The sequence below is a fragment of the Arvicanthis niloticus genome, chromosome 28 (assembly GCF_011762505.2).
Source record: "Arvicanthis niloticus isolate mArvNil1 chromosome 28, mArvNil1.pat.X, whole genome shotgun sequence".
Classification (NCBI taxonomy): Eukaryota; Metazoa; Chordata; class Mammalia; order Rodentia; family Muridae; genus Arvicanthis; species Arvicanthis niloticus.
Window position 1 is genome coordinate 17,022,950 of NC_133436.1, and position 16,834 is coordinate 17,039,783.

Genomic DNA, 16,834 nt, shown 5'->3' on the forward strand with positions numbered 1-16,834 from the left:
TATGGACACACAGGGTCTCACTATGTAACTCTTGCTGGCTTGGAACTCTATGTAGACTAGTTTGGCCTTGAATTTGAGATCCACCTGCCTCTGCTTCTCACATATTTGGTGGTATGCACCACCACAATGAACTTCATTTTATAAAGTACAGGAGTTGATAAAGCTGAGATGAAGGCAGCGGATCTCGATCCATCTAGATGTTGCAGTTATATAATGATAGCAGATGTGAGGGTAGATCAAACACCATTGTAAATGACAAAGTGAAGCTGCACATGAGCTCATGTCTATAATTGAAGCACTTGAGGCAGACGCAGCATTGCTACGAGTCAAGGCTAACTTGGGCCGTTTTGTAGGATCCTGTCTCAAAATGCAAAACCAAAAAATGTGAGTCCCTGGGTTCAGTCCTTAGTCCTTAGAAAGGAGAAAGAGGAGAGGAGAAGAGACTTATCATGTGAGAAAATCTAAGTGTGTCCCTCTAGGTAGGAAATACTTCAGAAGAACTAGCTTTGTAAAAGGAATCAAAAGCAAAAACAACCCCAATTTGTGTTGGGAGCTGACTTTTAGCAGAAAGCAGCTATCAACTTTGCAGCCATCTGGAACCATATACCCTGATAGAGACTTGTTTTTCAACAGCCTACAACAGCTGAGCACACTCTGACAAATATCTTGTTTATCCCACATAGCTTGTTTTGCTGTTTAGTGACCCCAGCTGCATGGTGCACGTGGTAAAGAGTCTTCACCTGTGGTCCCCTGCTCGTGCTCATAAATACCCAGGATTTCCTTGCAGCAGAGGAGACAATAAGAGAGGAGGAGACAGTGAGGTGACAATAAACTAAAAGAGACGTGATCAGACCCCCTGGCTTGTCTCCATTCCTCATGTCTCTTCCCCTTCTTTCCCCACTCTCTCTCTTGACCAGAGCACTTAGCCCCAAATCGTGGGGCTGTGTGGGCCTCAACAAATTTGAGGCCCACATTTTTGTTTGTTTTGTTTTGAAAAAAAAAAAAAAGAACACCAACAAAACTAATTTCTCCCTTAAAATTTTTGTTGTTGTTTTGAGACAAGGTCTCCAGGTTTAGGGGTTAAGAATGTATACTTTCGGGTGGGGGATGTGGGGAGTAAAAACGAAGTGGGTTTACTGCTGTAAACAGACACCATGACCATGGCACTTGTTATAAAGGACAACATTTCATTTGGGCGGGCTTATAGTTTCAGAGGTTTAGTCCATTATCATCTTGGTGGCAGACAGCCTGGCATGTGGTGTTGGAGAAGGAGCCAAGAGTTCTACATCTGGATCAACAGATAACAGGAAAACAGAGTGAGCCACTGGGCATGGCTAGATCTTCTGAAACCTCAAAGCACACCCCCAGTGACACACTTTCTCCAACTAGGCCACAAGTCCTAATCCTTTCAAATAATGCCACTTCCAATGAGCCTATGGGGCTCATTTTTTCATTCAAACTACCCACACCAAGATTAAAATAAAAACAAAAGCAAAAATCAAAAAGGAATGGGTATTGCTTTTGAAAAGGACCTAAGTTTGAGTCTTACCACCCCTGTCCAGTAGCTTACAGCTCCCACTCTAGAAGATTTGATGCATCTAACCCCCCAAGGGCACCTGCACTCATGGCACAGACACATACACATAATTTCAAGTAGTGGAGATGCACACCTTTAATCCCAGCACGTGGGAGGGAGACAGATGTCTGACTTCACAGGCAGCCTGGTCTACAGAGTGAGTTCTAGGACAGCCGGAGCTACACAGAGAATACTAATAATATTTATAATAATAATAATAATTTAAAAAGCAAGGTCTTTGTAGCCTTGACTAGCCTCAAACTTGGTATGTTCTAGATCATCCTGGATGTCCCAAAGAACATTACTCCCTGTCTTTCCTCACCACCACCAACAAAGTAAAATAAGGGCTGGAAAGACAGCTCATTGGGTAAAAGTGCTTGTTGCGAAGCCTGAGGAACTGAGTGATCCCTGTGACCTACGTAATGAAAGGAGAGAACCAGTTCCCTCAAGTTGTTTTCTGACCTACACATGTATACTGTGGCACATGTATATCAACGCACATAACACAAAGTTAAGATATAATAAACATGGTTTTAAATAAAGCCACTTGCTGAAATTTTATTTCATAACCTTTGGGGACAAGGGCTAAATCATGCTAACTACCATATGAATTATCTCACCTGTCAGGAGGGTTTGATGGGAGTACTTAAAATCCGCTCTCTTAGATCTGGGCAGGATTGGTATATCTTGGTTTTCCCAGAACATGATAGTCTATTTCTTATAGCAGGAGGAGCCAGACTTTGAAGCCAGCCTGGGCTGTATGACGGATAAGTTTCTAGTACCTGTGAAGCTCAAAAGAGGGTGTTGGGTCCCCAGGAGCTGAAGTTACCATTGTGAGCTGCCGTGTGAGTGGTGGGAACTGGACATAGGTCCTCGATAAGAGCAGCAGGCTCTCTTAACCCTGAGCCATTTCTCCAGCCCAAGAATATACTTTATTAACTGTAGTAAACATTGATCTCTTGACATAACCCTTTTCTACAATTTTTAAACTTGAGTATCAGTAGTATCACAATTCTGAAATAAATTACTTTAAAGGAGAGGTTAAAAAACATGACTGTTCTCTTTTTTATAATCATAGGAAATGTGCAACATTCAATTAACCGAAAACAAAGCTGGAAAGGTTCTAAAGAATCTTTAGTTCCTCAGAGACACGGCCCATCTCTAGGAGAAAATGTGGTTTATCGTTGTGAAAGCCCCAACTCACAGGCGGATGTAGGAAGACCCCTGTCTGGGCCCAGCATTACAGCGTTTGCTCAAGCTCACCCAAGCAATGGACAGAGAGTGAACCCACCACCACCACCTCAAGTTAGGAGTGTTACTCCTCCACCACCTCCGAGAGGCCAGACCCCACCTCCTCGGGGCACAACTCCACCTCCCCCCTCATGGGAGCCAAACTCTCAGACAAAGCGCTACTCTGGGAACATGGAATACGTAATCTCCCGAATCTCTCCTGTTCCACCTGGGGCGTGGCAGGAGGGCTACTCTGCACCACCTCTTAACACTTCTCCCATGAATCCCCCTACCCAGGGACAGAGAGGCATTAATTCTGTGCCAGTCGGTAGACAGCCAATCATCATGCAGAGTACTAGCAAATTTAACTTTACACCAGGGAGACCTGGAGTTCAGAATGGTGGTGGCCAGACTGATTTTATGATGCACCAAAATGTTGTCCCCACTGGGGCTGTGAATCGGCAACCACCACCTCCATATCCTCTGACCCCAGCTAATGGACAAAGCCCTTCTTCTTTACAAACAGGGGGTTCTGCTGCTCCACCATCTTATGCCAATGGAAATGTTCCTCAGTCGATGATGGTGCCGAACAGGAACAGTCACAACATGGAGCTTTATAATATTAATGTCCCTGGACTGCCAACAGCGTGGCCCCCGTCATCCTCTGCTCCTGTGCAGTCATCCCCAAGCGGTGGGCATGAAATTCCTACATGGCAACCTAACATACCAGTGAGGTCAAATTCTTTTAATAACCCACTAGGAAGTAGAGCAAGTCACTCTACTAATTCTCAGCCTTCTGCCACTACAGTCACTGCGATCACGCCAGCTCCTATTCAACAGCCTGTGAAAAGCATGCGCGTTCTGAAGCCAGAGCTGCAGACTGCTTTAGCCCCAACCCATCCTTCTTGGATACCACAGCCAGTTCAGACCGTGCAGCCTAATCCTTTTTCTGAGAGTACAGCTTCAAATGTGCCTGTCATCCCACCTGTTGCTGAAGCGCCGAGCTATCAAGGTCCACCACCGCCTTACCCAAAACATCTGCTACACCAGAATCCGTCTGTTCCTCCATATGAGTCAGTAAGTAAGCCCGTCAAGGATGACCAACCTAGCTTACCCAAGGAAGAGGATAGTGAAAAGAGTCTGGACAATGTTGACTCTGGGGATAAAGAAAAGAAACAGATCACAACTTCACCTATCACTGTTCGGAAGAACAAGAAAGATGAAGAGCGAAGAGAGTCTCGGATTCAGAGTTACTCCCCACAGGCCTTTAAGTTCTTCATGGAGCAGCACGTAGAGAACGTCCTGAAGTCTCATCAGCAGCGTCTGCATCGGAAGAAGCAGCTAGAAAATGAAATGATGCGGGTAAAACTTTGAAATATTTTCACACTTCATCATCTCTTTCCTGGTATTTTAAAATACTAGGCTCTAGTATTCTTGTAGTAAATGTAGTGTGTTGTCAATAATTTGAGAATTTTTGATTATATCATTTTCAGTGATTTATTCAGCATTTCCTGTAATAAAGTTCTTATGTGACTTTAAATCATATACTTTATAAAGTATATGAAATATGGAAATTGAAACAAGGGTTAATTTTTAATTTTTTTTTTCCTCCCCAAGACAGGGTTTTACTGTGTACCCTGGCTGTCCTGGAACTCGATCTACAGATCAGGCTGGCCTTGAACTCGCATAGATCTGCCTGCCTCTGCCTCCCAAATGCTGGGATTAAAGGCATATGCCACCAGTGTCCAGCAGTTTCTAGGTTTTATGTATTATTTTACAACATACAAAAATGAGCTAGGAAATCTGAGTTACCTGTTGATACATATAAAAAGCCTTGTTACTTGGTTGAGAATTTGGTATTTATTCTTTACATACGCATTATTAGAAGGTGTTAGAATCACCAGGCATGGTGGCTCCTGGCTCCCACACTTAATCTCAGCACTCAGCAGGCAGAGGCCAGTAGTCTACACTGTAGTTCCAAGGCAGCCACAGCTATATAGCAAAGCACACACACACACAAAGAGAAAATTAAAACAAAAATAAAAAGACATGTCAAAATCATCACTTTACTGTTCTAATTTTATTTGAGGAAAAATGTGCTGAAATGTTGAATGGGGGAGGAGAGCAGAGGGTCCCTTCAGATGGGCTTTGCTCTGTTCTCGGGAGCTCTTTGGTAGGTACATGCATGGTACAGCTGTCATCATCATGGCTGTCATATGCTCAGAATGCCTCCTTTGACATCAACCATTCAAAGTGTAAGAAGATTATGCTTCTTTTCCAATTTTCTAACTATAAAAAATTATGTTAAATGAGAAATACCCCAAATTCTTTTTCATATTGTTCTTAGAATTTCTTACTTAAGTCTGTCTATTTTCTTAGTTTATTTCTCCTTTTTCCTCTTCACTTCCACTAATAGCTGACTTAAACTTTCATGGTGTTGGAAGCTTTGCTGCCTTCTGTAGCCTCCATTACTGTGTAGGCAAGTAAGATTTTAAGAGAAAGAGTTCTGCACTAAGTCTGGCATGCTACCACTCTGAAAAGACTTTGCATGCAAATGCACATCCTAACAGAAGCATGAGGTTGCTGTATTGAAATTAGTCTTGCATTTCTAAAATCAGACTCTACTTTTCCAAGTCTTGTCCTTTTCACTTTTAGTAAATTCTTCATTAGCTGAAGAACCCCTGCAGGCCTTAGTTCAGGCTTTCTGTCACTGCTGACCTTTGTGTTCATCTGTTTTCATAATGCCCTTATTCACAATAACTTTAAAAAGTATTTCAGAATATCTAAAAGTTAAGAAGCATGTTGTCCCTTTTGTACTTTGTTAGGGGTGGACTAGGAGTCTCACCTTTATGCTGATGCCCTAAGGAAAAAAAACAAGATTACCATGACTTTTGTATATTTTTTAGCCTCGGACAACATGAAGGAGTTGGTTCTGTCCACCATTCGGGTCCTAGGGATCAACTGGGAGAGTCAGACTTGGCCACAGGTGCCTTTACCAGCTGAGCCCTTCTGTCCATCCATCCATCCCTCCTTCCCTCTTTCCTTCCTTCCTTCCTTCCTTCCTTCTTTCCTTCCTTCCTTTTCTCCCCCCCCTTCCTCCTCTCTCTCTGTTTTAAAGAATGATTGAAGCTAGAGTGAAAGAATTTCTTTCTGTGAAAGAAAGTCAAGGGGAAGATTTTTGTGGCCTAGCCAGTCTACCAAGAGGATTTAATGAAGGCGTCTAACCCTGTAGTCTGGGGATATGCATGGAGAGAGCTGAGAATGCCTGTTCACAGACACTTGTGTTATTGTGCATTGGAAACTATTCCTTGAATGCTTTAGAGAGGAATAGAAGCCTGACTGTTGACATCCTCTTTTTGCTCCCCACAGCTGAGTTTGCATATATACTCACCTTGCGTATTGTTTACTATCTCTTAAGCTTGACTTTGATTATTAATTTTTCGCTGAAATACATTCTAGAATTCTAACATGCTTTATTAAAAATTATTATGCATTTAATTTTCAAAAATATGCCTGAGTTGTTTCTTAAGCTATGTCTTACCCTTTGGTACAATTCCTCATTTAACCTCTAGTTTATTTACCTAGGTCGGATTATCTCAAGATGCCCAGGATCAAATGAGAAAGATGCTTTGCCAGAAAGAGTCTAACTATATTCGTCTTAAAAGGGCTAAAATGGACAAGTCTATGTTTGTAAAGATAAAGACGTTAGGAATAGGAGCATTTGGTGAAGTCTGCCTAGCAAGAAAAGTCGATACTAAAGCTTTATATGCAACAAAAACTCTGCGAAAGAAAGACGTTCTGCTCCGCAATCAGGTGGCTCATGTGAAAGCTGAGCGAGATATCCTAGCAGAAGCTGACAATGAGTGGGTGGTCCGCCTGTACTACTCATTCCAGGACAAGGACAATTTGTACTTTGTGATGGACTACATTCCCGGAGGTGATATGATGAGCCTATTAATTAGAATGGGCATCTTTCCCGAAAATCTAGCACGATTCTACATAGCAGAACTTACCTGTGCAGTTGAAAGTGTTCATAAAATGGGCTTTATTCATAGAGATATTAAACCTGATAACATTTTGATTGACCGAGATGGCCATATTAAATTGACTGACTTTGGCTTGTGCACTGGCTTCAGATGGACACATGACTCCAAGTACTACCAGAGTGGTAAGTGAGCTTGTAAGTTCCATTAACTCACCCTAGTATCCTTCATTTATGCAGTACGGTTTACAATGGCTTCAACACTGGATGAGACCAGTAGACATAGGTTGGTTCTTACTCTCAATAAATTTAGATAAATCCCTTAAGCATGAACATTTATAACGTTAAACAGTGTATAAAGTTTATTTTTATATATTATTAAAGTTTTTAAGTAACTACTACAAAATTTTGTCACTTTTGAAATGTCAATTTTTAAAATAATTTTTGAATGAAATCTCTCCACCAAGCTAACTAGTAAATGGTAAACACCCTTGATAACTATTTTCCCTTCTTTCCTCCAGAGACGTCTATTATTTAGAACTTTGTGATCCATTCTTTACTTTTCTTGATTTGCTGCTACTGTTGTTTCAGTCCCTGCCTGCTAGACCAGTACTCTACCCTGAGTACAGGCTCACCATTTGTATTCTTTGTTTTGAAACATCTCAATAGGTTGCCCAGACTACTCAGTATAAGCCTTCAACTTGGGTTCCATCAGCCTCGGGTTCCTGTGTAACTGGGATTACAGGCCTGTGGGACTAGGCCTGAACACCATACTTGATAGCATTATATATTGTATTTGTCAACAATATATTACTTCATTGTTTTCTATTCTTAAAACTATATAATCATTCTGTATTTTTGTGTTTTTTTTTTTTTTACTTTTGTTTTTGAGGTTTCTCTGTGACAGTGTATACGTTTGTTTTCACGGCTCTTTAGAGCATACAACCTGTTTAGTTGCTATTTAGTCATATGACACTGAAGCAGAATGAAGAGGCGAGATTTAAGTGAAGTAGCTCATCCAAGGTCAGACAGCAGTTATGCTGTGAACCCAGGTTTGTCTGATTTCAGGGCCCATGTTATCCGTACCACACTGCCTCACCAAGAACCCTTCAAGCACTAATGGAAGTGTAAGGTGATCTAACGCTTGTTGAATATTTACTGTATGACCTTCATTTTGTGTATGTGAGCATGTGGAAATTAGAGGTCATTTGCCACAGTCGCTTCTCCATCACCTGAGGAGTAAACTCAGGTCCTGAGGACTGGCTGTCTTACTGGTCCTCTTGTTTTTGAGACAAGTTCTTTCTCCAAAGCTCCGATTTCCTGGAACTCAATATGTAAATGAGGCTGGCCTTGAAGTCAGCAGAGACCTCCTAAATGGTTAAAGTCATGCTACATAGCAAGGTTGAGGCCAGACTGAGTTATAATGAGACACCGGCTCAAAAAAAATTAAGGCTCAAGACATGGCTCAGCAGTTGAGAATGCACACTGCTCTTGCAGGGTACCCGAGTTTAGTTCCCATCACCCATATAGTTAGTGCACACCGCCTGTATCTCCAGTTCCAAGCAGACTTGACACTGCCGCTTCTGAGGACACTGTACTCACTCGTGTGCATACACCAGCATGTGTACACATAATGAAGATATCTTCACAAAGAAAAGAAACTCACTAGGAGCCAACAAAGCTATGGTAGGATTGCAGGTGCATTCCACCAAGCCAAGTCATTGCAGGTCTGGGCATGGAAGCCCAGGCAAGGCAAACACAGTGCAAGCTGAGACCCACCCCCACCCTTCATCATCAGCTGTTTCTTACATGTTTGTTGGATTGTTGTGCTTCTCCCCTGACAGGGTATGAGCTGAGGGAAGAATCTTTCTGTTGATTGTCACCTGCTGAATGAATAAAATTGATGAAATGTATTTTAAACTATCCCCAGGGAAAAAATAATAAAACAGTCTGAATGAGATACTTTCTCCATTACTCATGATTTACATTATCATTTAACATTGACTACATTATTGAATCTTTAATGTCTCTTAGTTCAAACCTTTTCTTATTGATACCACAGCAGTCTCCCATCAGTATAATACCACTGCCAGTGATTTGATGTCCTTCGTGCACTTATCCATCACAGGGAAAATATTACTGGCCCTGCATCATGACCAGAGGCTATCAGACTTGAAGTTATTTTTGTCCTACTGCTTTCATTTCATTTTTCCCTTTTTCCTGCACAGGGGATCACCCACGGCAAGATAGCATGGATTTCAGTAATGAATGGGGGGATCCTTCCAGCTGTCGGTGTGGGGACAGACTGAAGCCACTAGAGAGGAGAGCTGCCCGCCAGCACCAGCGATGTCTAGCACATTCTTTGGTTGGGACTCCCAATTATATTGCACCTGAGGTGCTACTACGAACAGGTAAAGCAGTTTTTTTCATCAGTATTTCTGTAGTATTTTAAATCAGCCAACCTTACTCTAGAATATACCGTATTTCTTTCAGGTTTAAGATAAAAGGCTGGTTTTACATTATAAATTGTTGACTTAATGCTAATGTTTGTATCTGAGCATTTTTAAAAGCATTCTTGAGAATAACTGTATAATTTTGGTACCTTTAGGATATACACAGCTGTGTGACTGGTGGAGTGTTGGTGTTATTCTTTTTGAAATGTTGGTGGGACAACCTCCTTTCTTGGCACAAACACCATTAGAAACACAAATGAAGGTAAGATATAGGACCTGCATGAAAAGTCATCCCATAAATCTTTAAATGTGCTCTAGTACTTATATATCTTTCCTGAAACACTTGAGACAGAAGTAGTGCACATTCTTTCAGATGCTGTTTTGTTTTGAGACAGGGTCTCAAGTGTGTTGCTCTGAGTGATCTGGAATTCACCATATAGACAGATGGCTTCAAACTCATGGAGGTCTGCTCTGCCTCCAGGTGTTTAAATGTTGATATCTACACGCTGAGATTTCTTAGGGATGGGTCCCATGTTCAAACATGAAATCACTGTACATGTTAACCAGCCTGACGGTAATTTTATATTGTAGTTTTAGTGTACCTTTATTTGTTTATGGTTGTTTTGGTTTTTTGGAGCGGTAGGATTCAAGCCCAGGACCTTGGATATGCCAAACTTCTGCTCTGCCATTGAGTTGTACCCCAGCTCCTGTGAATTCTTTGTGAATGTAATCAACATAGCTCAGGTATAGAGCTCTCTATTTATGATATCATAGCAACATTAAGAATTTTTATTTTTTTTAATTATTTACTTTATTTATATGAGTACACTGTAGCTTTCTTCAGACACACCATAAAAGGGCATTGGATCCCATTACAGATGTGAAACACCAGATGGTTGCTGGGAATTGAACTCAGAACTTCTTGAGCACTCAATGCTCTTAACCACTAAGCCATCTCTCCAGCCCCCGAATTTTTATGTTTTAAAGTGTTTCAGAGTTTGAAGTTTTTGGATTGGGAATGTTCAACTTGTTTAAGCCTAGCATACCTATACACACCTTTAATTTTAGGAATTGGTAGACAAACTCTGTGAGTACCAGGACAGCCTGATTTACTTAGCAAGTTGCAGAACAGCCAAGGTTACTAGATCTTGTCTCAAAAACCAAACAAATGGCTGGGCAGTGGTAGCACAGGCCTTTAATCCTAGCACTCAGGAGGCAAAAGCAGGCGAATTTCTAAGTTAGTGGCCAGCCTGCTCTACAGACAGCCAGGGCCACACACAGAAAACCCTGTCTCAAAACACAAAACAATAAATATCAAACAAAACAACCTTACTGTGAGTCTTCTCACAAGGAGAGGATAGAAAAAAGTATATTTGGCATTGATTTACTATTAAAGGTAAAGTACCATGCAAATTATTTAGAAAATCAAGTAGTCCAGTAAGACACTTGGTACAAAACTTTAGAAATTGTTGTGTTTCATCTCTTCCTAATTTTTAAAACTCTTCTCTAAAGGTTATCAACTGGCAAACTTCTCTTCACATCCCTCCTCAAGCTAAGCTGAGTCCTGAAGCCTCTGACCTCATTATCAAGCTTTGCCGAGGACCAGAAGACCGCCTCGGCAAGAATGGTGCTGATGAAATAAAGGCGCATCCATTTTTTAAGACCATTGATTTTTCTAGTGATTTGCGACAGCAGTCTGCTTCATACATCCCTAGAATCACGCATCCGACAGATACGTCCAATTTCGACCCCGTTGATCCTGATAAGTTGTGGAGCGATGATAACGAAGAAGAAAATATCAATGACACTCTGAACGGATGGTATAAAAACGGAAAGCATCCTGAGCATGCTTTCTATGAGTTTACCTTTCGGAGGTTTTTTGATGACAATGGCTACCCATATAATTATCCAAAGCCTATTGAATATGAATACATTAATTCACAGGGCTCCGAGCAACAGTCTGATGAAGACGATCAACACACAGGCTCAGATGTAAACAACCGTGATCTAGTGTATGTTTAATAAACTAGAATTTGCAGAAAGGCCTGAAATGCAGGGGTTTTTGAGGTTTTGAGAAGATTATGCAAATGTGACAGAGTTTGTGTGCTCTGTATACAATATTTTATTTTCCTAAGTTATGGAAAATTGTTTTAAAATGTTAATTTATTCCACCCTTTTAATTCAGTAATTTAGAATAAATTGTTACGAATAAATTATGAACTGAGTATTATAGTCAGTTCTTGGTACTTAAAGTACTTAAAAGATAGTGCTCTGTTTAAAAAGAGAAGCCTGGTATTTTTTGTATATATGCTAAATAATTTTAAAATTCAAGAGTTTTTGAAGATTTTTGAAAGACAGTTTTATCTTGCTTTAACCAAATATGAAACATATCGATATTTCTCTTGTAACTTGGGTTTTAGTTCACAATAAGCTAAAGAAATCAAGCCATCATTTTAGAAGATGTTCTAGAGTAATTCTGATCTTGAAGTCATATCCTGGAATCACAAATACAGAGCAGAAACGTTCACTAGAAATACTGCGGCTGACCCCTTCCCGCCACAGAAGTCTTTAACCTAGCAGTTTTCTTTCAAATACCGGCTTTAAAAGAAGCCAGGGCACTACTAGTTTTGTTTCCGTATTGGTTTTAATGCTGCTTCCAGGTTTTGTTTTGTTTTGTTGGGACTTTTGGTTTGGTTTGGTTTTTGGTTTGGGGGATGTTTTTTGTTTGTTTGTTTGTTTGTTTTTTTAGTTTTTTGTTTTGAGACAGGATTTCTCTGTGTAGCCTTGGCTGTCCTGGAACTCTCTCTGTAACCAGGCTGGCCTCAGACTCTTAGAGATCCACCTGCCTCTGCCTCCTGAGTGCTGGGAGTAAAAGCATGTGCCACCACCACCCAGCTGTTTCCAGTTTTAAAAGGGAACAAAGTTGCCATAAATTGAATTTTCAAACTGAAAACTAAGGTCTATAATATTTGTATGTTACAATTAGAAGAAAAAGTTCCATCTTCTAAGCAAAGAAATTATTTTCAGTTTGTAAAATTTTTATTGGAATTTACATGTATGTACTCACTAAGTAAGTACATTTTTTAGGGGCTGGGGATATGGCTCAGTGGTAGAGCACTTGCCTAATATACACAAAGCCCTGGGTTCAATCCCTAGCCTCTGCCACATAAAGGTACCTTTGTCATACAGTGACCAACCAATCTTGATTGTGTCATCGATGCTATAGATTTCCTCTTTCAGAACAGTGCTACAATACAAATTTTTGGCAAAGGAAATGTAACTATTTGGCACTATTATACCTAAGAGTAGATTAATTGGTTAAAAAATAATTATTAACTTTTAATTGGGATGACCATTCCTAATTAGATACATAGTAGTTTAGAAAGTGAAGACTTCCTAAGTTATTTAAGATTAATGTCCTATTTATATAATGTTTAGGTTCTAAGGAAGAATTGTGAATTCATAACAAATGCATAGTAACATCTTTTAGGAAGAATGGGGCTGTATTCTGACCTTAGTAAAATTTGTATATTAGTTCATTTTTTTCAAGGTTTATTGACATGAATTGCTTTATCAGACTTAATGTTTATGGGTAGGAATGATATTTACCTATCTTGCTTTCTTATAAAAGATAATTTGTTTAAAACCGTATGTATAGTAAAATTAAAGGCAAAGCTGTTTGATTGAATTGAGGAGAGAAAAACATTATTAGGTAACACTTTCATGTAGAGCTTGGAACCTGTCACATGTCTAAGAGAGCCTTTGGGCCATGGGTTCTCTTGAGATAAAGGCTGTGTGAACTCAGGCCCTACTGAAAAAAGTGTGTATCAACACATACATTAAAAAGTGTTACATGCATTCTCAAGAGACCCTGGGTGTGATAAAACTTCAAGACAACAGGTTAAAGACCTACATCCTGTGAGTAAATTGCTATATCAAAGTGAGAACTCCCTTTTAATTTATTGCACAGTGCTCAAATGAGCACATTTGTAAAATAATGGTCTGCTATTGGAATGACCCTATGAAGGCGGGCACAACACTGACATGTTTTAGACACTATTTTGACGGCACTGAAATGTCTTATGTTTGTGAGAATTCCTAATGAGAACTGTAAGAGAATGTGTTATCACCAAACAGTCTTTACAACATGGAGCATTTGGAGAGTCTATAAAATCCTATACAGAACATGTATTCAGGAATGTTCGACTCGGTTCCCACGCTTGTAGGACAGCCCTCTTGTTCTCTGGGCTCTTCACTCAGACTGACTTTCCATTTAGTGGTTTTACACCTGGATTATGGTGCAATACAGGAGAAAACCAGCTTCATCATGTTCACATTGCAGGACTGCTAAGGTGCTGCCTCCTCTCCACAACCATGTTTCTTCAGAATGTAAACACTACAGATTATATGTCCTTCTATGCTTCCCTCTGACAGTATAAGCTGCTAGCGTTTGTCGGAGGCAGTATACAAGGATTTGGAATCTGTGATTTTAGTATTTTATCCACAATTTTAACATTTTGAATGCTCATGTTGGTTATTTTACCCCTTGACTACACCAGTTCTCCCAGCATAGGAGCTGATGCTTTCTGAGCAAACAATGAGAAGAGCATAAAAAATGCAGACACTTAACTAAAACAGGGCAAAGACGCTGTTCTCCAGCTCTCCCTTCAAATCTGCTGTCTCCTGTGCTTGCCCCTTAATGTGTATCAGTGGTATTTATAAAATGCGTTCTATAATTATGTACTTGTACATACTGTTGCGTATTGTTCAGTGATGTCCTGAGGCAGGCCCTGTTGCTGTATCTGTCCTACCTTCCTATTTGTAATAGAAACTATAGAATGTATGACTAAGAAGTCACTTTGAGATTGACTTTTTAAAAAAGTTATTTACCTTCTGCTGTTGAGAAGTGCAAAACTGTGAGTGGAAATGTTTTATTCTGATTTAATAATATGTTAGAAATTAGAAAGCCAGTGGGAGGAGTTTTTAGATATGCTGCTGCTGTTACCCAAGGTACTTTAGAAATTTTTCTTTAATAAAAAAAAATCCCTTTGATATTTAAAGTAAAACAGTTTGTTTTTGAACCTAAAAATGTAATTTGGATCAACATATTGGTTTATTTTTAAAGTGCCTTAGTATATTCCTTTGTGGAGGGCACTACCCAGTTTACTTTTATATTGTATTATGTATATAAGTATTTTGTATTAAAATGGAATCAACGGCAACACTACCATTTTATAAAACAATGCTTTGCTAGAAAATTACAGCTTTGCAATATAACAACTGTTTTTGGATATTTCTGAATGTAATAGAACAAATAATCAGTTTGTTTTTAATGACTCTATTTGTATTTTCCCAATCATTTTCTCTAGTGTAATATTTGCTGGGACAATAAAACAAGGCAAACTTCAAATTTTTCAATTATGACTGGAAAGCTGAATTATGTTACTTTTTTATTATGTTTTATTGGGAGGCATTCATACACACATGGAGGACAGAGGACAAGTTTCAGGAGTCGTTTCTCTCCTTTGACCATGCGGATGCTGGGATCAGACTTGTATCCTACCCGCTGAGCAATCTTAGCAGCCTGCCTTTCTTTCTCTCTTGATTTATTTATCCATGTGTCTTTTCTTCCTTATTTTTCTAACTTCCTTCCACATTTATGTGTGGTATTTGTGCATGCCTGAAGAGATAAGAGGACTTGTGGGGTTCAGTTCCCTCCTTCAACCACATGGTTCCAGGATAGAATCCTGTTGTCAGACTTTGAGGCAAGTGCCTTTACCCACTGAGCATGAGGTTACCATGCCAATTTATAGTATTTTTGAGATTTTTACTTTTATATAATTTCTTAATTTTTTAAATCAAAGTAGAATGAAACCATTTCTCCCTTCCCTCCCTCTAGCCCTCCGATGTTCCCCGCTTTCCTTCCCTCCTTCTAGCCCTCCGATGTTCCCCGCTTTGCACTTCCTCAAATTCATGGCCCTTTTCTCTGTGTGTCTGTGTGTATTCCTACACACATCAATATTTACATAAACCTATTCAGTCCATATGATGTTACTTGTATGGATATGGCTTCAGGACTGACCATATTTCAGATAACCATTTGGTGTGCTTTTCCTGGGGAAGACTATCTCCCACTTGTAACATTGCTTAGTTGCCTTGAGCTCTCTGTCTAGGTTTGGACCTCTATGTTAGCATGTCCACTGCTGTCATCCTTGGACCAGCCTACTTTTTTTTTTTGTTATTGTTTTTAAGATTTATTTTATATGAGTACACTGTAGCTGTCTTCAGACACACCAGAAGAAGGCATCCGATCCTATTACAGATGGTTGTGAGCCACCATGTGGTTGCTGGGAATTGAACTCAGGACCTCTGGAAGAGCAGTCAGTGCTCTTAACCTCTGAGCCATCTCTGCAGCAACCCCCCCCCTTTTTTTTTTATCTTAGAAAATTTATGATTAAAACTTTGATGCTTTGGACTTGAAGTGTGTATAACTGATGATACTATGGTTATGTAGTTGAGACAAATGTGATTATAGCAGAATGTGTGGGACATTTTTATTTTCTCTAGCAGAGGTAATATCAGTATTGAAAATTAAAGGATTTCTTTATATTTTATTTTTGGTTTTTCGAGACAGGGTTTCTCTGTGTAATCCTGGCTGTCCTGGAACTCACTCTGTAGACCAGGCTGGCCTCGAACTCAGAAATCCGCCTGCCTCTGCCTCCAGAGTGCTGGGATTAAAGGCGTGTGCCACCACCACCCGGCTCTATTTTATTTTATATATTTAAAAATGCATGTATGTGCACGTGCAGAGGGGCCAGGAGAGGGTCTTAGGTCCCCTGCAGCTGCAGTTACAAGTGGTTTTTGAGGTGCTGAGAACTCCAGTCCTCTGAAAGAGCAGCAAGTACTTTTAACCTCTGACTGGGTTCTCAGCCTTATAATTCCATTTTAAAACTCTTCTCTCCTTTTGGTTTTTGGAGACAGGTTCCCATGCAACTCAGGCTAGTTTGGATCTTACGTTTGCTGAGCTTGGCCTTGAACTTTGATCCTTTTGTTTGTACCTACTGCGTGCTAGATTATAGGTATTTGCCATCTCATCTGCATCCTAAAACACTTTCCTAAACTCTATGTTCAACATCATTCTAAAACATTTTACAGTGTGTGTGTGTGTGTGTTGAGACAGGATTTCTCTATGTAGTGCCTTGCTGTTCTGGAACTTACTCTGTAGACCAGGCTGGCCCTGAACATAATTTTTAAATGTGAAAGTGATGTTTCCCTTCACATGCAATCCTTTATCACAACAAATCAGCGTCAGCTGTGCTCTCAGATCAGTTGAACAGAAGACATTACAAGTGTTACCATTACAGTTGCTTTTTTTCCCTCCTTCCCTTCTCTTGCTCCAGTCCACTGGCCCCACTCACTCTGGCCCTTTTCTATTTACTATACGTAGGTACACTGGCTATCTTCGGACACCCCAGAAGAGGGCTTCAGATCTCCTTTACAGATGGTTGTGAGTCACCACATGGTTGCTGGGATTTGAACTCACAATCTCTGGAAGAGCACTCAGTGCTCTTAACCACTGAGCCATCTCACCAG

The 16,834-nt window shown here is 40.1% G+C and overlaps 1 protein-coding gene across 2 annotated transcripts in view; it reads left to right on the forward strand.

Moving 5' to 3' along the window:
- Lats1 (large tumor suppressor kinase 1) overlaps nt 1–14,659 on the forward strand; it is a 32,287-nt gene extending 17,628 nt beyond the window's left edge. The window contains exons 4-8 of one of the 2 annotated variants that reach the window (XM_076926805.1): nt 2,655–4,168; nt 6,392–6,974; nt 9,017–9,199; nt 9,397–9,503; nt 10,754–14,659. In XM_076926805.1, coding sequence (XP_076782920.1) covers nt 2,655–4,168; nt 6,392–6,974; nt 9,017–9,199; nt 9,397–9,503; nt 10,754–11,263 — 2,897 coding nt within the window. In that variant the 3' untranslated portion in view covers nt 11,264–14,659. Of the gene's footprint in view, nt 1–2,654; nt 4,169–5,222; nt 5,358–6,391; nt 6,975–9,016; nt 9,200–9,396; nt 9,504–10,753 lie in introns of those variants that run through there. The other variant, XM_076926806.1, reaches the window with a different exon arrangement.
- The last annotated feature ends 2,175 nt before the right edge of the window (nt 14,660–16,834 follow it).